Consider the following 24950-nt stretch of genomic DNA (forward strand, 5'->3'; position numbering starts at 1 on the left):
TGGGGAGCTAAGATCACACATGCCTCGGGGCCAAAAAACCCAAAACATAAAACAGAAGCAATATTGTAACAAATTCAATAAAGATTTTAAAAATGGTCCGCATCAAGGAAACAATTCTTAGGAAAAAAAAAAAAGGAAGCGCAGTGAGAACACCACGTGACCATGAAGGCAGAGACAGGATTTATGCCGCTGCAAATCAAGGAATACCAAAGATTGCCAGCAAACTGCCAGAAGCTAAGAAGAGGGAAGGAAGGATTCCCCTTCAGGGTTCAGAGGGAGCATGATTCTGCCAACACTTTTATCTTGGACTTCTAGCCTCAGAACTGTGGCACAAAAAAATTCTGTACCGTTAGTGGTACTTTGTTACAGAAGCCTTAGGAAAATAATACATTGACTTTATATTTTGGACTTTCTTTTCAGATTGATCCCAATAGGATCATTCCTTGTGGTAATCAGCAAAGCAAGAAAAATCATGGAGCTCTTCCGTCTAAGCATGCCCAGTCCTGAGTTGAAACAAATTTCAAACAGTCTGTGAACTAACATACATGTTATCAAACACGTGCTGTAGGGGAATGGATCTCCTAACCCACATATTTTGGTGTACAAATGTATTTTTCTATGACTCGATTTTTAAGCAACAGCTTTGCTGAGATATAATTTAAAACTATCACTGTTATTTACTTTTAGAACATTTTCATCTCCCCCCAAAAAAACTCCATACTCAGTAGCAGCCCTTCCCCACTACTCCTTTACCCCAGTCCCTGGAACCACAACTTTCTCTTTCCATTGATTTGTCTATTCTCGACATTTCATACAAATGAAATTGTATAGTATGTGGTCTTCCGTGCCTGGCTTCTTTCACTGAGCATAATGTTTTCAAGTTTCATCCATGTAACAGTACTTCATTTATTTTTTTATTTTTTTATTTTTTTTTTGCGGTACGCGGGCCTCTCACTGCTGTGGCCTCTCCCGTTGCGGAGCACAGGCTCTGGACACGCAGGCTCAGCGGCCATGGCTCACGGGCCCAGCTGCTCTGCGGCATGTGGGACCTTCCTGGACCGGGGCGTGAGCCCGTGTCCCCTGCATCGGCAGGAGGACTCTCAACCACTGCGCCACCAGGGAAGCCCCTGTTTGGCCATTATGAACAATGAGGCTATGAACATTTGTGTACAGGTTTTTGTGTGTACATATGTTTTCATTTCTGTTAGGAGCGGAATTGCCAGGTCATATAATAAAACTATGTTTAACATTTGGAGGGATGGTTAAGCGATTTTCCATAACAGCTGAACCATTTTACACATTTTACATTCTCTCCATCAATGTAAAAGGGTTCCAATTGCTCCATATCCTAACCAATACTTGCTATAGATGTCTTATTTTAGCCATTCTAGTGGATGTGAAGTGAAACCTCATGGTTTTGTCTGCATTTCCGTAATGAGTAATGATGTTGACCATCTTTTGATGTGTTTATTGGCCATTTGTATATCTTCTTTGGAGAAATGTCTATTCAAAACCGTCGCCTGTTTAAAAAAAATAGACTTTATTTTTAGAGCAGTTTAAGTTCACAGCAATATTGAGTGGAAAGTACAGAGAATTTCTATAGACCCCTGGCCCTCACACAGATGCCCCCACTATCAACACTTCACACCAGAGTCGTGCTTTTGTTATGACTGATGAACCTACACACGTCATCCTCACCCAAAGTCCATAGTTCGCATTAAGGTTCACTCTTGGTAGGTACAATGGGTTTTGACAAATGTATAATGACACTTACCCCCATTATAGTATCATACAGAATAGTTTCACTGCCCTGAAAATCCTCCGAGCTCTGCCTGTTCATCCCTCGGCCCCTCCCAACCCCTGGCAATCACAGATCTTTTTACTGCCTCCATAGTTTTGCCTTTTCCAGAATGTCATATGGTTGGAATTATACAGTACGTAGCCTTTTCAGATTGGCTTCTTTCACTTAGTAATATGCAGTTAAGTTTCCTCCATATCTTTTCATGACTTGATAGCTCATTTATTTTCAGTGCTACATAGTATTCCACTGTGTGGATGTACCAGAGTTTATTTATCCAATAAGCTACTGAAGGACACCTTGGTTGCATCCAAATTTTGGCAATTATGAATAAAGCTGCAATGAAAATTTGTGGACAGGTTTTTGTTGGGCATAATTTTCCAATTCCTTTGGGAAAATACCAAAGAGTGTGATTACTGGATTATATAGTAAGAATATGTCTAGTTAAAAAAAAACCCAAAACTGTCCAATTGTCTTCCAAACCATTTTGCATTCCCACTATCAATGAATGAGAATTCTTTGCCTATTTTTTGAGCTGGGTAATTTATCAGTTTACTGTTAAGAGTTTTTAAAAAGTATATTCCGGATATAAGTTCCTTATCATTCTGATTGCTGGGCCTCCTCAAGTTCCCTAGACCATATCTGCATCTGGGTTGGCCATATAGAAGAAACATTCTGCTATTCCAAATGCCATGCCATGGAGGAGCGTTTGAGGACCGTGTGATACTCCTCCAGGCCCATCTACAGTTCTTCATGTTCTATGGCTCTACCTCCATGGAAGGTGGGAAAGACTGGCTCTTAAATTAGCAGGCTACTTATAATCTTTTGTTTAGGTCATAAATTTTGTTCCCTAAGTCATTCAGGTTCTTGAGGTTTAATACTCAGAAACCAGTCTTTAAAACTCACACTCTTTTCTCAAATGATTATTTTGGCCATCAGCATTACAATCTATTTTAAAATTCTAAAGCAAGAGTTTGAGTCCTTGGCTACTTGCCTCCCTGATGCCTCTGGTTGAGTTTGAATGGGAGCAGGGGCCAGGATATAAGGATGTATCACTACGAAATATTATGTTGCTATAAATGATGGGTGTCCAAAAGCACGCTGAGTTCAAACAGGTACAGGCTGCAAAGTAGTTCAGCTCAGGGACAGAAATTAAGTCAAGAGTCATTCTGAAGAACGGCCAGCAACTTTGAACTCTGGCTCCACAGGGCTCTGTATGTGTCCAGGGAGGTTAAGGTGTCAGAAATGCAACTGGAAGTAGCTTAAGCAAAGAGAAGAATCTATTTTGAGAATATCATGGCATCTCACAGAACTTCAGGACCAGAACGTGTTTAGGCTTCAAGAACAAAGAGTTAGGAACTCAAATGCAGTCACATTCTTTTTTGTTTGTTTGTTTGTTTTTGTGGTACGCGGGCCTCTCACTGTTGTGGCCTCTCCCGTTGCAGAGCACAGGCTCCGGACGCGCAGGCTCAGCGGCCATGGCTCACGGGCCCAGCCACTCCGCGGCATGTGGGATCTTCCCAGACCAGGGCACGAACCCGTGTCCCCTGCATCGGCAGGCGGACTCTCAACCACTGCGCCACCAGGGAAGCCCGCAGTCACATTCTTCACCTTTTCTGGTCCACGAGATTGCTGAAAACTATTTTTGCATCTCCCAGTGGCATTGAAAGATAGCCTATCTTTCTTTCTCAAGTACTTTTCCAAAATTCCCAGAAAATAAGTCTGTTTCCCAAATTAGTATCAATGAAATGTGGCCAGGGTGGGTCCCACTTTAATAACATAGACATTTCCATGGTTACTGGGTAGGTAGTGTGGTGGAGGGTAGGAGAAATTCCACCCCCCACCCCGCAAAAAGTGATTTGCTGGCGGACACATCTGTTAGGTGCTCTCTTTGTTGTTCCTGACTGAATACAGCTGGAAATGCAAACTTCTTAGACCAGCATATGAAGACCTCCAAAATCTCCCTCTAATCCTTTTTCCCTGCTTCTGTCAATTCCTGTATCTTTCCCTATACCCTGAGTCTGATAGTACCAAGTTGTTTTCTCTTCCTGGAAGGCACTATGTTTCTTTTGCCTGTTCACATTTTTTTCTTGGTTTGGAATGCCTTTTCCTCCCTAGTTTGCCTGGTAACTTCTACCCATCTTTTGGGTGCAGCTCAGTGTTACTTCTGGAAGCATTCTTGACTTAACAAAAGCAGAGTTTATTGCTCTTTGTATGTTTCATTTTATTTACATTGTCCTAGGGCCCCTATCACATTGGATTATACTTGTCATGTAATCTGTCTCCTTTCTTTGCCACCTGGGACATTCTTAAAGGCAAGACTATATCTTGAACATATTTGTCTCAATGGCAGCTTGTTTCCAGCTGGTATACATAGCAGGGGTTCAATAAATTCTCACCAGTCCTTTTATTATTTTTCTTTTTTTTCCCCAGGCCTAAATCATCTCAGCACCCCAGCTCCCCAGACTATCAGCAAACTGAGAAAATGTAGATTGATTGGTTTTTATCCTTGCTTTTTACCCTCTTTAAAAAATTTATTTATTTATTTATTTAATTTATTTTTGGCTCTGTTGGGTCTTCGTTGCTGTGCACGGGCTTTCTCTAGTTGCAGCGAGCGGGGTATACTCTTTGTTGAGGTGCACAGGCTTCTCATTGCAGTGGCTTCTCTTGTTGCAGAGCACAGGCTCTAGGCGCACAGGCTTCAGTAGCTGTGGCACGTGGGTTCAGTAGTTGTGGCTTGTGGGCTCTAGAGCACAGGCTTAGTAGTTGTGGTGCACGGGCTTGGTTGCTCCGCAGCATGTGGGATCTTCCTGAACCAGGGCTTGAACCCGTGTCCCCTGTATTGGCAGGAGGATTCTTAACCACTGCGCCACCAGGGAAGCCCTTTATCCTCTTTTTTAAAAATTAAAATTTGACTACGTAAATGTAATTTAATTTTTTTTACCCCCTCCTTCATTAAAATAAAATTAAAAAACCCTCACTCACATAAAAATGAAAGACATAATACAGCACGCATGCACACGCATGTGTACACGTGCACACACACACCATGAAACAGAAGAGGTGAACATAACAAAAGACAAGATTAAAAATCCCCGAAATGTTAAATTTGGGGGCTTACATGGGAGTAGGAATAATGGAGACAGAATTCTGATTCTCCTTTGGGCAGTTTTAAATTCCTGTCGCTTAATCCCAATCAGAAAACAGGCAGCTGGTTCATCTCTTTGTCTCTCCTTTCACCCCATTTCTTCTCTCTTGTCCTTTGCCTCCTTGCAAAACCAAGGGTGGATTGGGAGGCCAGGAATAGCAGAAGCGGGACACTCTTTCCCCCTCTTCCTTCTTCATATTGTTTTGGGCCTGTCCTTTCCCACTTTCATCTGATGGAAACACTTTCACTCTTGTTTCTATCATATTTTGCTATAATTTGTAAATTCATGGGCAGAGTAGGTATCCTTTTAAACATCTGAACTTTTAAAAGGAAAATTTACAAAGTTGATTATTTTAAACGTAAATTAATGAATTCTCAAATTCTCCAGGTTTCTAAGCTAATCAGGTATTTTCACTGTACCTGGGCAAAAATGCATCCGAATTCGTATTAAGTGGATTTGCAGGATGAAATCTAAATTTACCTCTTTCACTCTCATTTAAATCCAGAAAAACAAAATCAGTAAAAATCTATACAAATTATTAAACACTCAGGGAGGGTTTGACTAAAGAGCGGAGGTTTAGAGCAGCGATTCCCGCAGTGTTCTGAAACTCAAAACCAGTAACCAATGCCAATCGGTAACCCTTTCCATCCCTTACTTACAGGATAATAAAGGTGAAGAACAGGAGAGGATAAAAAAGGGTTACATTTCAAAATAAAATATAAATCTTAAAATGGAAAAGCCATCGGAACCTCACAACGCAGACGACATTGGAAAAGAACAAACCCAGGTAGAGCGTGGAACTTTGCAGAACCGCGTTCTGCTCCCGGGCCCTGACAGCAGACCCTGGGAGGACTCCGCCTCCAGGAACAATCTCATTGGAGCGCACCTGCCCCTTTTCCGCATGCGCACAACGGGCAAACACTGCTGGCTCTTCTCCTCGCCTTTCCCACCCCCGAATTCCGAGCTCCGATTGGTTCGCTTCACGGGGCCGCCCCTTCGGTCCACCCAGTGTGGAAGCCGCCTCGGCGCTCCGCCCTCCCTGCCGGCAGCGGGCCGCGGCGCAGCCTGCAAACCCCGGCGGCGAATAGGGATGGCGGCGACGGCGGCGACGGCGGGCAGGTTACTGCGGCTCCGCGCGGCCGGGGCCGAGGGACACTGGCGTCGGCTGCGTGGCGCGGGGCTGCCGCGGGGCTTCCTGCAGCCCGCCTCGGCCGACGGGGATGCGGCCCAGAGGCGGCAGGTGGCTCACTTCACTTTCCAGCCTGACCCGGAGCCACTGGAGTACGGTGAGCTAGGGGCTGCCCTGTCCGCTCCCGCGCAACCCAGACTCCCAGGCCCGCGGGAGGTCATAACGGGTGCCGCCCTGCCTGTTCTGGGCGGGGTCCGGCGGGCTGACCTCCTTGCATCCCGGCATAATCCCTGCCCTGCCCTCCGGAGCCTTGTTCTACCTTAGGGTCTGACTGTGATTTCCTCCTTGCTCCATTTTTGTGACTGCTCAACCCTCGAGAGGCAGCCCCTCGGCACCCTCGAGATGGGTGACAAGGCACACCAGGTGTGCAGGGGCCTGGGGGTGGAGGGGTGGTGCCAGGGACAGCCTCCCTTTCTCCGCTCTCTATCCTTGCTTTCCCAAGTGCCCCCCGCCCCCCACAGTTGTCCCAGCTTGCCCATTGCTGGGCCACAAACTACAGGCATCGGTATGTTAAAAAAAAAAAAAAAAAAGCGCCCCCCCCTTTTTGCTTTAGTAGGTAAGAGAAAACGGAGGGACTAAAGTAACTGAATTGATTTCCCCAAGGTCACAGAACAGCTTCTTCCTAGAGATGAGAAACATCCAGCTTCCTATCTGAGCCTAGTACTAAGCTTGTGCTGGGCTAGGCTGCCACTTAGCCAAGGAGGGGTAAGCTATGTAGGCGACGATGTAGGTGACGGGCAGAGGAAGCCTTCAAGTGCTTCCAACGGCAGCAGACACGTGGCACCTCTCACGCTTCACGGTATGAGAGTTGCATGACATTTACGGTTTCTTCTGCGAGTTTTCTGTAATCTCCAAAAGATCCAGTGTCTGTCATCAGAACATTGGAAACAATGAGAAAACAGCTACCTTTTCCTTGGCTAATAACTTCTCACATGCTGGAGCTGACAGTTTGGGAAGTGTGCCAGTATTTGCTTGTGAGTAATAAAAATGAACATTTATTGAGCACTTACCACAGGCAGGCATGGGCTGAGAAGTTTACATTCATCCTCTCATTTGATGCTTAGGACCACCTTAAGAGGTAGGTAATGTTGTTATTCCCATTTTTCAGTTAAGTTAAATGAGGTCTTGAGAAGGTTTGTCCTGGATTACACAGATAAGTTAGTGGTACCATCAGCTTTGCAATCTAATTGTTCAGATTCCCGAGCTTCCATTCTAAACAATGTGCTAAACTGCATGTGGAAACTATTTACTAAGAGGTGTTCCGGTTTTGTGAAATAGTTAGTAGACACCATAAAGGCGAATAGCAACTTTTTCTAATCAACAAGATGGACCTCGAATTCTGTCTTCAAAGAAACTTTAGCCCGATACTTGAGAAATAGAGCATAGGTCTTCTTAACCTCCTTCCATAATTATGAAATTACTAAAACTTGAGTAAAATGATAATAAAATGTTTGTTCTTATTATAACAATAATAAAAGCATATCACAGATATTTTGGATAATAGAAAAAAGCAAAAAAAGAAAGTAATCTCACCACCCACCACTGTAAATATTGCTAATATTTTGGGGTGTATCCTTTAAGTATCCCCTTTCAGTTTAGTGGAATTAACGTATTCCACTAATAAAATGAGTGGAATAAAAGTTTCCCCTAACTGTCGTTTTAATACAGGTACAATTTGCAGTATTTTATCAGAAGCATTTTCCCATATCGTTATATAGTTTTTATAACCTTCTTTGGAAGAAGACATGCGCTGGGAATTCCCTGGGCGGTCCAGTGGTTAGGACTCCGTGTTTTCACTGCCGAGTGCCCAGGTTCTATCCCTGGTTGGGAGACTAAGATCCCACAAGCCATGTGGCATGGCCAAAGGAAAAAAAAAAAAAAAGACGTGTTCCGTCGAGCAGAAACACTGTATAATTCAGTGGTTAAAATCTTGGCTCTAAAATCAGATTGGGCTACGTTCCATCTTCACACTGTTACCTATAACTTTAAACTCATCACTTAGCCTCTATGAGCCTCAATTTCTTTATAAGGAGTTAATAATATCTAATTTGGAAGGTTGCTTTGAGGACTACATAAGGGTAACGTGCATAATGTACTTAACACAGTCCCTGACTGCTAAGAAGCACTCGGTAAGTAAATGGAAACTTTTAATAATTACCTTTATGCTTTTGTTGTTACAGTTTTGCTGTGTTGTAAATAATGCAGATAGAAACATTTCAGGTATCTTTTACTGTATCTGAGATTATTTCTTTAGGATAAAGTCCCAGGGATGAGATTTCTGATTCGAAGATATGAACACTTTAATGGATTTTTAATGCATAGTTCAAATTACCAGTTCATACTTCTATTTGCAGTGTGAGAGTGTGAGTACTGGGTGTCGTGCTAAAATCACAGGTGTACTGTGGTACTGTGATTTCTAGTAAGAAATACATATTTGGTCTTTGTTCTGTTCCTGGCACAGAACTCTTGAAAATTCCCATGATGAGAGCAATAAAGGTGTCTTTAGTTATGTTACTGTTGACTTTTGGTAAGCCCCTAAGTCACCTAAGGATGGGGGCTGGTGACCCATGTGCTCAGAGGTTTGGAACTTTCAGTCCCACCCTTCTGACCTCTGGGGAGGGTAGGGGGACCTCCAGGTCAGTGGATTGCCAATGGCCAATGATTTAATCAATCACGCCTAGGGAAGTCTCCCTAAAACTTCAAAGGACAGGGTTCAGATAGCTTCGGAGAGGGAAATCCCTGGTGGTCCAATGGTTAGGACTCTTGCTTTCACTGCCAAGGGCCCTGGTTTGATCCCTGGTTGGGGAACTAAGATCCCGCAAGCCGCGCGGTGTGGCCAAAAACAATAAAAATTAAAAATTAACCCTGCCCCTCCCCCCAAACAGAGAGCTTCTGAGAGAGTGGCATTCTCAGAGAGCAGGGAAGTGCCTCACCTTTTCCCACACAGCTTGCTCCATGCAGCTCTTCCATCTGGCTGCTCCTGAGTTATATATAGTTTATTATAGTTACAATAAACCAGCGATCTAGTAAGTAAAATGTTTCTGGGTTCTGTGCACTGCTCTAGCAAATTAATCAAACCCAAGGAGGAGCTGGGGGAACCTCCCATCTTAAGCTGGTCAGTCAGAAGCACAGGTGACAACCTCACTTGGTGTTGGCATCCGAATTGGGGGAGGGGCGGTCTTGTAGGGCTGAGCCCTTGATCTGTAGGAGTTGAGATGAATTATAGGACACCCAGCTGGTGTTGCAAACTTGCTTGGTGATGTGTTAAAAAGACACACGCACCTTGGAATTGGTGTCAGAATCGTATGTGCTCATGTGTGTGAGTGTGACTGCAGTGCATGTGCGTGCGCACACACACACACACACACACTCAGGTGTTTTGTGCTAACTGCACTTTGTTTTCATATGCATTTGTTTCATTTCTATTGAGGCATGTTTTCCCATATATTTGTTTGCTAGATTTATTTGCTGTTTTGTGAATTGAATGGTCCTTGGCTTTGTGTATTTTAAAAATTGTACACGGGGTTATTTCTTCTCTCAGTGCTAATACTGTCTGCCATTCTTGAGCAGCTGCTCTGTTCCAGGTGTTGTGTTAGACATCAGTCTGTAATTCTCACAGTAACCTTGTGAGCTGGAGAATATTATGCCCATTTTACAGATGAGAAAATTGAGGCGTAGAGATGTTGGTGGCCTGCCCGAGTCCGATAAGCGGCACAAGAATTTGAACCCAGATGTGTCTAACGCCAAAGTCTCCCACACTACTGTTGTGCTTTTTTTAAAAAAATAAATTTATTTATTATTTTTACTTTTGGCTGCGTTGGGTCTTCCTTGTTGCACGTGGGCTTTCTCTAGTTGCGGCGAGTGGGGGCTACTCTTCGTTGCAGTGCACGGGCTTCTCATCGCGGTGGCTTCTCTTGTTGCGGAGCACGGGCTCCAGGCGCGCGGGCTTCAGTAGTTGTGGCTCCCGGGCTTAGTTGCTCTGCGGCATGTGGGATCTTCCCCGACCAGGGCTTGAACCCGTGTCCCCTGCCTTGGCAGGCGGATTCTTAACCACTGTGCCACCAGGGAAGCCCTGTACTAACGTTTTGTGTATTAAAGATACTAATGAAGATACGTATTCTCTCTCTGTCTTTCTATATTACTGTCTGTCTGCCTTTCATATGTGCTACAGATGACTTTTATTCTTTTATTTCGGTTATTCTCACATATGAAAGTGACTCGTTAAATAGAGTGGTGGTCATGGTCACCTCTGAGAAGGTGACATTGAAGCTGCACGGTGAGGATGGATAAAAGAATCACCTCTGCAAGGACCAGAGTGGAAGTTTGTTTTCCAGGAAGAAACAAGGACAAGCAAGGGTGAAGGCCCAGGGGCGGGGTGAGACGTGCTGTAGGAGTCGAGAAGGCCACTGTGGTTGGGGATGTCCTGTGTAGGGGACAGTAGGCGGCTTTCAGAGGTCAACAGCATAATGGAGAATCTTTGTGTTATGTGATGGCAGCCTTCTTGCCTGTATTAGAATTTTTAGGGTTGGGAACAGTGTAAGCAAAGAGAGGGTAGAAAGCATGGAGTTTATATGAGGAACAGGAAGTAGTGAGTTTATTTGGAGGAGAACGAAAATGAGTGGGAAACAAGTTAGGAAAAGTAAATGGAGGCCTCTAAAGCTAGAATAAAGGTCGGGGAGGAGAAAAGATTGAATATCTCTAACGTGCCTTTCACTGCGCCCGTGCGTTATGTATAGATTCAAATGTGGTTCTGTGGGCGGTGGAGGGCCGTTGACTGTTTTTAGGCAGGAAAGTGACCTGAGATGTCCTCGTGTTATATTACTGGGCACGTTTATAGAATGGATTGGTGAAGGGAAGGTGAAGAGGCAGAGAGGTACTGTCATGGTCCACACGAGAAGCTTGAACTTCGAGAGTGTCCGTGGAAATGGTTGCATGTTTGGGAGGATCTGGCACTGCTTTGCCTGTGGGGGCTCAGTCAGGGGAAGGTGTATCGAAGGTGACTTGACATTTTCCACCTGGGAGGCTGAAAGGATGGTCGAGTGGTGGTCGCACTGATAGAAATGAGGGATGGCAGAGGAGAAGCACGTTTTCAGAGACGGAGAGGGTGACTTAAAGTTTAGATGTGTTGAGATGTCTTAGTCCGTTTGGGCTGCTGTAACAAAAATGCCAATAGGGCTTCCCTGGTGGTGCAGTGGTTAAGAATCTGCCTGCCAATGCAGAGGACACGGGTTCGAGCCCTGGTCTGGGAAGATTCCACATGCTGTGGAGCAACTAAGCCCGTGAACCACAACTACTGAGCCTGTGCGTCTAGAGCCTGTGCTCCACAACAAGAGAAGCCACGATAATGAGAAGCCCGTGCACCGTGATGAAGAGTGGCCCCCACTCGCCGCAACTAGAGAAAGCCTGTGCACAGAAACGAAGATCCAACACGGCCAAGAATAAATAAATAAATAAACAAATTTATTAAAAAAAAAAAAACCAGTAGACTGGGTGGCTTATAAACAACAGATATTTATTTATTATAGTTCTGGAAGTCCAAGGTCAAAGCACTGGCAGATGATTCAGTGTCTGGTGAGGGTCTGCTTCTTGGTTCTTAGCCATCTTCTTACTGTGTCCTCACATAGTGGAAGGGGTGAGAGAGCTTTCTGGGGTCTCTTTTGTAAGGGCACTAATCCTGTTCATGAGGACTCCACCCTCATGACATACCTCCCAAAGGCCCCACCTCCAAATACCATCACATTGGGAATTAAGTTTCAACATCTGCATTTGGGGGGACACAAACGTTCAGTCTCTGGCATTGGCAGTGTTGACGGAATAGAACACTATGAGTGAGGTAGGGCGGTCTGAGTTCTGATCTGGCACCCAAACAACTATGTCACAGGTAGAAACCCCTGGGGCCAGAGAATTCTCTCCATGTCTCTTTTCCTCATCTTTTTTAGAATTGCCCCCAGTGAATGTCCTTCCTCTTTTCTCCTCTTCCTCTGTGTTTCCTGTTCTGACTGACTGTATCACTGCTCATCCAAACCTCTCATGGTACCCCACAGAATGAAGATAATGATGACAGCAGACACTTTGATCGGTGCTCACCGTGTGCCGGATGCTATGCTGGGTGCCTTGCATGTACCGATTCATTTAATCCTCAAGTAATAGTGCTGTGATAGAGAATTTGAGCCGCACTTTACAACGTAGCACTGTGACATGGGCCATGTTTATTAGTCTTCATAAGCTTTTCTTTCCTCATTTGTACTGCTTCAGTGGGTCGCTGGGGGCACTCAATAAGATAATCCATACAATTACTGGTGCCTGGCACCCACTGTGCTAGAAAGGTCTCCCTAATTAGGGGAGAGGGAAGGTAACCGGTGCAGAGTAGACGCTCCCTAAATATTGGGACACTTGATAGTAGTTATCTCACTGAATTCTCACAATAGCCCTACCCATTAAATATTATTATCCCTGTTTTGTAGCGGAGGAAGCTGAATGTCGGTGGTTAAGTAACTTTCTCAAAGTCACAGAGGGAGTAAGTGGCTTATCAGATTCCAGGCCAGGCCTGCCTTATGGCAGCGTGTTCGCTCCCTTCATTACACTGTTGCTCCCCGAACTTCACATCCGGGCCTCTCCCTGACCCTGATTTCGGGCATTGTGTATATGTGTGGGTTTGTTTATTCGTTTATTCTATGCATTTACATTTTCTCCCAGATGCCAAACTCTGTGGTAGGTGCTTAAAGATATGAGTCTGAGCTTGTCCTCGTGGAATCTGAAGTCTCATGGAGGAGATGGACAAAAAATAACAAGCAAATAAAATGCACACTTAAATCAACCCCCATTGTAATAAACGGCCCGAAGGAAATGTTCAGGTGCTGGGAAGAGAAAAACAGAGATGTGGCAAGGGTCCTAAGAAGAGGTAACATTTAATGAAGCACTAAGGGGTCAGAAGGGAGCATCCAAGGAGGTGTGAAGAGGGTGCTGGGCAGAGGGATCAACAGTGAAGGTCCTGAGGGGGCAGGGAGCCCGCTTTGGTGGCACTGAGCTTTGGGGACAGTGGTGCAGAATGGGACTCACGGTGGGCAGGGATGAGATCGAGCAGGACCTGGTGGACGTGGGGAGGAGGGGGGCTTTATTCCAGGAGCGATCGGAGGCCTCTGAAGGATTCTGAGCAGAGGAATAATGTGACTTGCTTTGTTTTTTGGGACTCGTTATAGAGCTCTCTGATGAATGATGTGGAGGCGTGAAGAGTAGAAATGAAGCGGTACTGTGGCCTGAATGTTTACACACACCCTAAATTCATGTGTCGAAGCCCAAATCCCCAATGTGATGGTATTTGTAGGTGGGGCCACTGGGAGGTGATTAGGTCATGAGGGCGGAGCCTTCACGAATAGGATTAGAGCCTTTATAAAAAGAGATGCAGAGAGATTCTCTCTCTCTGTCCACCATGTGAGGATATAGCCAGAAGATGCAAACCAGGAAGAGGGTCCTCAGTGGGAACTCACCTTGACCTTCAACTTCCCAACCTCCAGAATGGTGGGAAATCAATTTCTGTTGTTTAAACCATCCAAACTGTAGTTTTATGGCATTTTGGTACAGCAGCCAGAGCTAAGACAGGCCACCAGGAGGTGGTTTCCTGAACAGGAAAATGTTGGTAAGTTCTGGAAATAGGACACAGTCGTGCTGGATTTTAAGCTTTCCTTTGGAAGTCATATATTTGGAAGTAGGATTTAGGGAATGAGATACGAAGAATGGATAAAAGGAAGACATTCAAGGATGCCTCCTTGGTTTCTGGCTTGAGCACCTGGGTGCCATCTAGTGCAGTTGTTAAAGTGGGAAAGACTGGTTTTGGGAGTGGACATCAAGAGTTCATTTCTGTGCTGGTTGAGTTAGAAAAGCCCAAGACACCCAAGTGGAGAACGCATGGCTGTTGGATATAAAAGCCAAGAGCACAGAGGAGAGGTCTGGATTGGAGAGACCCGTTTGTGAGTAACCGGCATATAGATGGATTTAAAAATCATATAGAGACTGAGTAGATTAGGGCCAGCAAAGGTAAGGGAAGCGCTGCAGGTTGTCATACCATGGGCGTCATGCCTTGGCAGATGTTCGCATGAGCCCACCTCACCCCGAACTGTTAATTTCTTCCTTTTCGTGGATATGCAGTAACACGGGCACCTTAAAAAGGCATTTGCGTTCAGAGACCCTTCATTTACATTTCAGTATAAAATGTTCTGTCCCTGTTACTTGGATTCTCCCTGAAACTTACTTTATGGGGTAGAGGTCGGGACACCCTTTAATAGGGTAGAATGGGGTAGAGGTATATACGTGGCTCCTAGCAAAAGATTCCTGGAGAATAGGGTATCTGGAGGGGCGGAAGAGGTTTTGTTGGGGGAAAACAGGTAGCTTCTTAGGCATCCTCCCATTGTGCAGTGTGGTTCATGCCATGGAAACCGCACATTCATGCTTCAGCAGGCGTGTACTGCTTGTCATGTATGTGTCAGGCACTGTGCTCAACGCGGAGGTTTCTACCATGAACACACGAGGAGGGGCTGTGATACACAGGTCTACACCGGGGACCAGGCAGCTCAGAGCAGGACCAGTGCTGGATGTGTTCGTGGGAGCTTCGTTTTCTGAAGTAGACCCTAGTCCACGTCTTAGCTGTGTATTTATTTGTATTTGTTCGGGGTCTAACTGTAGATACACTTACTGTCAACGTGGGCTGCTGTTGACCTGGGTTATTTCTGGACACTGCTCCTGGGGCACCCGTGTGACCCATTAAATCTCAGGGGCTCTAGCTCTGCTGATGGCCTCTCTCTCCCTTCAGTGCTACCCCATGCTGCATATGGAATAGTTACTCAAAATAACTGAGTACGGCTCATCAGACTGGTACTGCAGTACTACCTCTCCCCCACTCCCCTTGGCCTGGAATTTGTCCTTGAATTGTGACATGGGTAGATTTTTTCTATCCCATTCCTTTGTTTTTAAGCGGTTGCTGAACAATTTGCTTTGTCTGTTTTTTAATTTTTAAGAAACAGCCTCATAGGTTTATTTGTTGAGCTATTCACTCAACAAACATTTATTGAGCACCTATTGCATGTCAGATACTGTTGTAAGGGCTGAGCACATGGCAGTTAAGAACGCCTGCCCCCTTATGTTCTACTGTGTCCCTTACATCCCAGCAACATGTCACTTTGTCTTTGCAGCAATGATGATGACCTGGTTTTTAAAATTTTTACTTTAAAATTAAGACAAAAATTTATTCTTTTCCATTATGGTTGATTACAGGATATTGAATATTGTTCCCTGTGCTATACAGTAGGACCTTGTTGTTTATCTATTTTATATATAGTAGTTTGTATCTGCTGTCTACTCCTAATTTATCCCCCCCTCCACTTTGGTAACCATAAGTTTGTTTTCTTTGTGAGTCTATTTCTGTTTTGTAAATAAGTTCATTTGTAGCATATTTTAGATTCCACATATAACTGATAACATGTGATATTTGTCTTTCTCTTTCTGACTGACTTCACTTAGTATGGTAATCTCTAGGTTGATCCATGTTGCTGAAAATGACATTACTTCATTCTTTCTTAAGGCGGAGTACTATTCCATTGTATATATGCACCACATCTTCTTTATCCTTTCCTCTGTTGATGGGCATTTAGGTTGCTTCCATGTATTGGTTATTGTAAATAGTGCTGCTATGAACATTGGGGAGCATGTGTCTTTTTGAATTAGGGTTTTCTCTGGATATATGCCCAGGAGTAGGATCACATGGTAGTTCTATTTTTAGTTTTTTAAGGAACCGCTGTACTGTTCTCCATAGTAGCTGCACCAATTTACATTTCCACCAACAGTATAGGAGGTTCCCTCTTCTCCACGCCCTCTCCAGCATTTATTATTTGTAGACTTTTTAATGATGGCCATTCTGACCGGTGTGAGGTGATACCGCATTGTAGTTTTGATTTGCATTTCTCTAATAATTAGCGAAGTTGAGATCTTTTCATGTGCCTACTGGCCAGATGGTGACCCGGTTTTTCACAGTGTTCTACTTAGGACAGTTTTGAGTAAGCAGCTCAGTTCCAACCATAAAACCCCATTTTACCAATGGGTACCCTTTAGCTTGCATCCTTGGCTTGGGAAATTGCACGCTGTGTATATTTATGTTTATTTTGTTATAACTTTTTATCTTGGAAAAGAAGAGTCGTCAGTCTGGTTTTGAAATTTTGTAGCCAGTTATTGATACTGGTAATTGTGTGATTTGGCAACTGGGTTTAATAATTTTGTAGTGGTGTTCATAGACCTTTTTCTTTTTTCCTTTTTAAGGTCTTACCAGTGGCACAGCTTTGGTTAGACATGCTCCAGGTGTGCTTATCTTATCATGAGGGAACTTTAGGCATACTTTATCAATAGTTTTTTGTGTAACCCCCAGGAAAATAAGTAACTCTAAGGAAAATAAATATTTAAATGATGTTACCTCTGAATAACTTGTGATTTCTTCCTGACCCACCCATAAATCACACTGCAAATTAAAAAAGAATCAAAAGTAGATGTTGTTCTACTAAAAATTGTCACTTAAAGCTTTTAAAAGCATCTAGTAGAACAGCAGTTAATCCAAAACCCCAAAATTCTGACTTTATTTGAAAAAAAAGTATTCAGGAGGGAAAGATTATGTGTTCACATGGAAATATAACCTTTAGGTACCCTTACTTGTAAATTATTTTCATACAAGATGAACAAATTGTGGTTATCAAGCAATACTTTTCAGATTCACTCTGTGTGATTTTTATTATTAAAGTCTTTGCTTTCTCCTTACTGGAAACTTGCCAAGCAGCAGTGTGATGAGATGTCTTAGAGGCATTCAGTATTAATTCAAATGGTCAGCAGACTTGAAATAAATACCAGCTTAGATGTTTAGGCAGTTTCATCCTCCCTAGAGTCTTAGCTATGAAAATCCTCATTAGATTTTCATAGATAATAATCTTACTTTAGGAAATGTATGAAAGAGGAGAAGGAGTGGGAATGTCATGGTGGTTGGGAAAATAGTTTACCCTAAACGATTATCGTCTGATGCTGGGCACCCGTCAACACTTCTAAGAGTTTTTATAGAATGGAGAAGGATTTAAGGAAAGTATCTGTTACATGGCTTAGCCTTTAAGAAAAATAAATTATGAAGTAATTATGGACATGGGGTGTGATGGTGATATGACAATGATTTCTTGAATAAATTCCTATTCTCTACCCCAGAAATAAGAGTAGAACCAGGCTTTATCCTGGGCTCAGAGGGCAGCAGGGCAGATCTGATTGGGTATCGCCGAGACCTGTAGCCTGGGTATTAAACAGCGTGGAAGGGATCAGAGACAAGTGGGGGAGCCCAGAGCTGGAGAGAGAATCAGAAGGCCGGGAAGATGGAAGGTTGCAGGTGTCCTAGGTCAGGGCCTGCTGTGGAGCCAGGGCACTCCAGGGATGGGCCTCCGGGAAAAGGATGGGTGACCAGTGTCTCTTGGCTGCAGGGTTGAAGGCAACAGCAGTCATGGTTGTGACCCACCCTGGGAATTAGACCTTGGCTTTTGGGACGCACAGGCTACTGGGGTTCACCGAGGTTAGATGGGCCAGCAGTCAGGGTGGGCAGCAGGTGTTGGAGTGATTTCATATCAGCATGGCTATGAGTTAAGGTGCATGGCTCAGGCAGTAACATGAAGACGGGTCCTGTGTATCAGAGAAGATTCAGACAGAAGCCTTTTCTTCTCTGAGGAGTGCTTTTGTGGATGATCTGACTCTACAGTTCTGGGACAATCGTGGGCACTGGGCAGTGCCGAGGCTTAAACCAAAGTTCTAAAATCACGGTATTTCTGAATTCCAGCATTTGGAACTTTATCAAATGAAGCTTTATACCATTCAGAATAATGCCAAGGTACAGCTGAAGGACACATTCACAGACCAGAATCTGACAATTAATAGCTAATATCTATTCAGCACTCACTGTCTCACGCACTGTTCTAAGTGCTTTACATGTATGGTTCCATTTAGTCCTCTCAGCAACCCATTTAGGGAGATAGAGATGGGCTCATAGAGATTCTGCTTGAGCAATAAGATAATAGGAAGGGCCAAGCTGGTGTGTTTAGGCATGGGGTTATAGGATTCTCCACACACCAGCAGTTCTGGGCACTGAAGTGTTTTTAGCCTTCCTCACTGTTCTGTGGCCCATGACCATTTGTTCTTATTGGCACATTTAACACATGACATTGGTCACGTGTGTTTGTTATGGCTTATGTTCCTAAGATTCATCCAGGGCGTCTTCCCAGACCACTACCACTCTGGCTGCTTCCCTTTTCTGACTTTCCATAGCTTTTATTTATTGTCTACACACATTCGTTCAACTTTGTTATGTTCCTTCCTCCTTTTTTTTTTTTTTTTTTTTTTTTTGGTGGTATGCGGGCCTCTCACTGTTGTGGCCTCTCCCGTTGCGGAGCACAGGCTCCGGACGCGCAGGCTCAGCGGCCATGGCCCACGGGCCCAGCCGCTCCACGGCATGTGGGATCTTCCCGGACCAGGGCACGAACCCTTCATCGGCAGGCGGACTCTCAACCACTGCGCCACCAGGGAAGCCCTCCTTCCTCCTTTTTTTTATACTCGTTTTTAAATTGTTTAATATGTTTAAATTTTGCCTCCTCAACAAGTGTCTTAAACTTTGTATTGCTTTTGTATCCTCTACAGAGCCTGCATCATTGTAAATAATTCAGTAAATTTGCGTAATATATTCTATACCTTTCTTTCTACCTTGACTTTATTTTTTTAAATTTTATTTATTTTGTTAAATTAAATTAAATTAAATTAAATTTTTTTGGCTGCACTGGGTCTCGCTGTGTGTGGGCTTTCTCTAGTTACAGCGAGCGGGGTCTGCTGTTCGTTGCAGTGTGTGGGCTTCTCATTGCGGTGGCTTCTCTTGTTGTGCAGCATGGGCTCTAGGTGCATGGGCTTCAGTAATTGCAGCATGCGGGCTCAGTAGTTGTGGCATGTGGGTCCTAGAGCGTGTGGGCTTCAGTAGTTGTGGCACATGGTCTCAGTAGTTGTGGCTCGAGGGCTCTTAGAGTGCAGGCTCAGTAGTTGTGGCGCACGGGCTTAGTTGCTCCGCGGCATGTGGGATCTTCCTGGACCAGGGCTTGAACCTGTGTCCCCTGCATTGGCAGGCAGATTCTTAACCACTGTGCCACTAGGGAATTCCCATCTACCTTGACTTTAATTAAATTTTGATCAACAGTTAAGAAACTGGTTATTTTTTATATATGTTACAATTCATAATTTTTTTTTTTCCCCCACAGGGCAAACTCAGAAAATGAATCTCTTCCAGGCAGTAACAAGTGCCTTAGATAACTCATTGGCCAAAGATCCTACTGCAGGTAAACTTCTTTTGTGCTTGACTGTGGTAGTTGTGTTAATTCAGAATTGAAGATTTGCTAGAAATATTTGTCTGGAGCTCAATGGGTAACATTATATCTACTTGAAATTTTTAAAAGACCTGAAAAAATGCTTAAGGCTAAATAATCAAATTATGATATTAAACACATTTTTTAATCCTCTTATTATGAATTAGTTCGCACGTATATCTGGCATCATTAAGTTAACTTTCTCCCATAGTATGTGTGGTCCTTATATTACATTAATACCTTCTGGATTTTTTGAATATGTACTGCTGTTTCTCTAGCATGTAGAAAAAAATGGAAAATACCACTTCGTTCAGCTATCTATTTATAAAATGAAGGTTTGATTCTGTGCTTTCCTTTGGGATACGTTGTCATTCAACTTGTAAGATTTTTGGGGCAATAACTGTAATATTTATAATTAACTTTATAAGTAACTTTATCTTATTAAATTAAATTATTGATATAAAGCCAGTTGTCCCGCTGTGTATTTTCTACATTAGATTGACTTGACTTCATATGTATATTTAGTGTACCTTGGGTTTCCACTTGGGAATCTCTGGTTTTAAGGTCAAGTGAAAAACAGGTTAATTTTTAGGAGGAAGTGAGAGCTGGACTAGTAGACGGTTAGACCTTCCTTTGTTTTGAATGAGAATGACTGAGGTAGCCCCGTAGAGAAGGGTGAGTTATTTTCTTGAGGTCCACGAAGCCGATGAGGTGCCTTCGTGGGACTAGAACTCAGCTTTGTGAGCGCCCGTTGTTTGGGTCTCTCTGCCTCACTACAAGGCGCCCCTCAGCTCTCACCTGTACTGCTCTTGGCCTCGTTCCTTACATCCGCCATACTTGCCTCCTTTCTCTTTCACGCAGTCTGTCACTTTCCTATTTGTGACTGTTCTCTCAGCTTGAAATGCTGTTTCTTCAGCTCTCCGATTGCTGACTCTCATTGTATGTTGTGTATTTAACACAAAAACAGCAACAACGACAAAACCGAAAACACTGCCCAGGGACTCAGGAGCCTGGCGTGTGAGTCACAGTTCTGCCTCTTGCCTTCTGACTTGTTAAGTTATGTTACCACTCTTCTGGCCTTGTTTCCTTCGTGGGTAACACAAGATGAGATTCCAGATCTGTACTTCTTCCTCAACTGGGGATTTTAATCCCCCCTCCTCCCCTCACAGTTAACAATGTCTGGAGACAGACTTCAGGCTGTTACAGCTCTGTGTGGGGTCACTGTCATCCACTGGATAGAGACCCGGGGTGCTGCTCTGTGTCTGCAATGCACAGGACAGGCCACTACGACAAAAGAATTATCCAGTCCAAAGTGTCCCTAACGTCGAAATTGGGAAACCTCGATTTAGATCTGTGGTCCATTCCTGTTTTCTAATTGAAAATGTAAACATTTAAATTACTTATTTCTCATTGTTAGTATCATTTAGGGATTATTAAATACAATGTGTTTTTTGAACATTGTTTTTCAGTAATATTTGGTGAAGATGTTGCCTTTGGTGGAGTCTTTCGATGTACTGTTGGCTTGCGAGACAAGTATGGTAAGTTAGTATCTTTATATATGAGCAGTATTCCTGTAGAACGTTTACTTAAAGATCTTGAAAATACAAAGTTTGCCTCTTAAAATGTTTGCCGTATCCTTATTGTACAGATGGGTTCCTTTCGTTTCCACGGCCACCCACAGACTCCTTTCTCCAAGCGTGTTCTAACTGTAGCTTCCCTCTGATCTAGTTCATATTATACATATTATAGATTCCAGAATAGTCTTCATTAAATACGCTGTTTGTCATGTCCTTCATGCTCTGGGAACCTTTGACCTCTTATTGCTGTCTACCTTAGCGGATTTCTTCTGTTTTTTTAAAATTAATTAATGAATTAAATTTAGTTGGCTGCATCAGGTCTTAGTTGCGGCACGTGGGATCTTTCATTGCAGCACGCGGGGTTCTCTCTAGTTGTGGCGTGGGCTCAGTAGTTGTGGCCCATGGGCTTAGTTGCCCCACAGCATGTGGAATCTTAGTTACCCGATTGGGGATCAAACCCACGTCCCCTGCATTGGAAGGCAGATTCTTAACCACTGGACCACCAGGGAAGCCCCAACCCCAAGAACATGGATTACTCTTTTTAGCTGTTTTTTGTTTTGGCCACGCTGTGGGACATGGAGGACCTTAGTTCCTCGACCAGGGATTGAACCCACGCCCTCTGCAGTGGGAGCACAGAGTCTTAACCACTGGACCGCCAGGGAAGTCCCCTACCTTAGCCCATTTCAGTCCCATTGCCTCTAGTTCAAGGTTCTGCCCTATCGGTCTCTGTTAATAGATTTCATCTTTTATTATCTGCAATAGGATTCTCCAGAGAAATCGAACCATTAGGATATATCTATGTGTGTATAGATATGTGTGTGTATATGTATTATATATCTGTATCTGTATCTATATTTATACTTATATCTATATTTATACCTATACTTATATCTATATTGAGAGAAAGTGAGAGAGAAAATGAAAAAGAGAGATTTATATTTTAAGGAGCTGGCTCACACCATTGTGGGGCTTGCAAGTCTGAAATCTGTAGGGCAAGCCAGCAGACTGGAAAACCAGGCAGGCTTCAGGACAAATGTTTTCTTGTTTGGGAAACCTTCATCTTTTCTTCTAAGGCCTTCAAGTGATTGGATGAAGCCCATGCACATTAAGAAGGATGATCTGCTTTACTTCAAGTCTACTGATGTAGATGTTAATCACATCTAAAAATACCATCACAGCGATATCTTAGACTAGGATCTGACAGCCGGGCACCATCACCTGGCCAAGTGGACACCTGTCATTAGCCATCACATTACCCTTCCACATGTTTCATCCCACCAATCTGTGCCTTTTGCCTGGCGTGTGATCGACTCCTGCCTATTGCTTTCACTCATTTCATTTGCCTCAGACTTAAAACCATCATAGAATGCATATTCCTCTGTAAGGAATGTGTTTCAACCTCTTACTCTTACGGCTGACTTTGAGGTGCTTTGACCTTTCTTTTTTTTCCTCAGCTTTATCTAATGTGGAAATCAAAGCAGTTAAGTTAGGGGTGGAGTTGACATCTGCCTGCTGTCTTACCTTTGCCCCTGTAAATCTCCTGTGTGCAGTAAGGAGTGAGGGGCCTTAAGATTTTTTTTTTTCTAATTGCTGTTCCTTCTTGTTCCACCCTTCTCTGAGGTTATGCTTGCATCTAGGAAACCATAGTTGAATCCAGGAAATCAAGTGTCCCATCGCACTTAGCAGGAACTCTCAGGTTGTTCTTTTCCCTTCCTTTACAGCAGTTTCATTTTTCTGGGTCCTGTCCCTCTGCTTTCTCCTAGCTGCTATTTTAACAGCTCTTTAGAGTTTGAGATACTTGGACCAATCTCAGCTATCTCAAACTATCTCAGTTCTCTCCAGCTAATTCTGACTCCTGGAGATTTTAGATCGTAAAAAAGAAATTAAAAACCTTTATACATTCGATTTCAAAATGCATATGCATCGTAGAAAATTTGGAAGATGTAGAAAAGCATAAAGAAGAAAATAAAAATTGCCCAAACTACCAGAGATAACCTAGAGAAAACCACTGTATGTATCTTGGTACTGTATACACTTCTAGACCATATTTGAATATATTTGAATATATTTTATATATTAACTAATATTTAAAACATAGAACTATGCTTTTGTTTTTCCTTAGAATTTTCATCTCTGTTTACATTGCCCATCTGTTCTTGCATGCTGTCTACTTTATCCATTAGAGACCTTAGCATATTAATCATTTAAATTCCCAGTCTGATAATTCCAGCATCCCTGCCACGTCTGGTAATGATGCTTGCGCTGTCTCTTCAAATGTGTCTTTTGCCTTTTGGTGTGCCTTGTAATTTTTTTCTTGATAGCCAGACGTGATGCACTGGGTAAAATGAACTGCTGTAAATAGGCCTTCAGGGATGTGGTGGGGAGGTGTGGGGAGAGGGGAAGTGTTCTATAATCCTATGATGAGGTTTGTCTCTAGTGAGCCTGTGCCCCTGGACTGTGAACTTCACGAACATTTCTCAGTTTTTTCTCCCTGCCTCAGGTGGGACAGGGTGGCTAGAGTGAGCTGGAGTTGACTATTTCCCTTCCCCCAGGTCAGTTAGGTTCTGATGATACCCAGTAGGTTGGGCTCTGGTTAACTAGTTTTTTTTTTTTTTTTTTGCTGTACGCGGGCCTCTCACTGTTGTGGCCTCTCCCGTTGCGGAGCACAGGCTCCGGACGCGCAGGCTCAGCGGCCATGGCTCACGGGCCCAGCCGCTCCGCGGCATGTGGGATCTTCCCGGACCAGGGCTCGAACCCGTGTCCCCTGCATCGGCAGGCGGACTCTCAACCACTGCGCCACCAGGGAAGCCCTGGGTAACTAGTTTTATATGACTTTTAGTTAAGGAGGGAGTGCTCTGGCATATTTCAGAATGGTTGCTTGTTCACTTCCCTTGCTGGAAGCACGAGGGGATTTTCTCCGACATTTACCGTGGAAACCTGATTGAGCTCCTGGGGGTAAACCTCACAAAATTGTGGGGAGCCCCCTGCGACTTGGTCCCTGGAGGTTTTAACTCTCAGACTTGTCCACACAGAACCTCCAGCAATTCATCAAGTACAGCCCAGGTTTCCTGCCGCAGCTCTGGAAAGTTGGGATTCCCTGTACTCACCCACCCGCCTCTCCAGTCTTGGGGGCAGCGGTTTGCCCTATGTCCTCACCTCTCTGAGGATCCAAGAAGAGTTGTCGATTTTAGTCTATTGAGCTTTTTACTTGTTAGGATGGAGTGGCGACTGCCAAGCTCCTTACATGTAGGACTGGAAACCAAAAGTTGGATTTTTACACTTTTTAAAAAATTAATTAATTAATTAATTAATTTTGGCTGCCTTGGGTCTTCATTGCTGCCCACAGGCTTTCTCCAGTTGCGGCGAGCGGGGGCTACTCTTCGTTGCGTGGGCTTCTCATTGCAGTGGCTTCTCTTGTTGTGGAACGTGGGCTCTAGGTGCGCGGGCTTCCGTAGTTGTGGCATGCGGGCTCAGTAGTTGTGGCTCGCTGGCTCTAGAGCGCAAGCTCAGTAGTTGTGGCACACGGGCTTAGTTGCTGCACAGCATGTGGGATCTTCCCGGACCAGGGCTCGAACCCGTGTCCCCTGCATTGGCAGGTGGATTCTTAAACACTGCACCACCAGGGAAGTCCCTAGAATGTTACTTTTAAAAATTTATTTTTATTTTATTATTTTTGTATTGAAGTATAGTTGACTTACAATGTTGTGTTAGTTTCAGGTGTACAGCAAACTGATTCAGTTACACATACATATACATATATTCTTTTTCAGATTCTTTTCCCTTACAAGTTATTACAAAACATTGAGTATAGTTCCCTGTGTAGAGTTTGTC

General features: G+C 43.9%; 1 protein-coding gene across 5 annotated transcripts in view; it reads left to right on the forward strand.

The window, feature by feature from the left end:
* The first annotated feature begins 6021 nt into the window (after positions 1 to 6021).
* Positions 6022 to 24950, forward strand: part of BCKDHB (branched chain keto acid dehydrogenase E1 subunit beta) — a 289393-nt gene continuing 270464 nt past the window's right edge. For all 5 annotated transcript variants that reach the window (XM_082633565.1, XM_082633568.1, XM_082633567.1 and 2 more), the window contains exons 1-3: positions 6022 to 6233; positions 19438 to 19515; positions 21012 to 21080. In XM_082633565.1, coding sequence (XP_082489691.1) covers positions 6038 to 6233; positions 19438 to 19515; positions 21012 to 21080 — 343 coding nt within the window. In that variant the 5' untranslated portion in view covers positions 6022 to 6037. The remainder of the gene's footprint in view (positions 6234 to 19437; positions 19516 to 21011; positions 21081 to 24950) is intronic.

Source organism: Mesoplodon mirus (genome assembly GCF_964341445.2).
Source record: "Mesoplodon mirus genome assembly, chromosome: 10".
Taxonomy (NCBI): Eukaryota; Metazoa; Chordata; class Mammalia; order Artiodactyla; family Ziphiidae; genus Mesoplodon; species Mesoplodon mirus.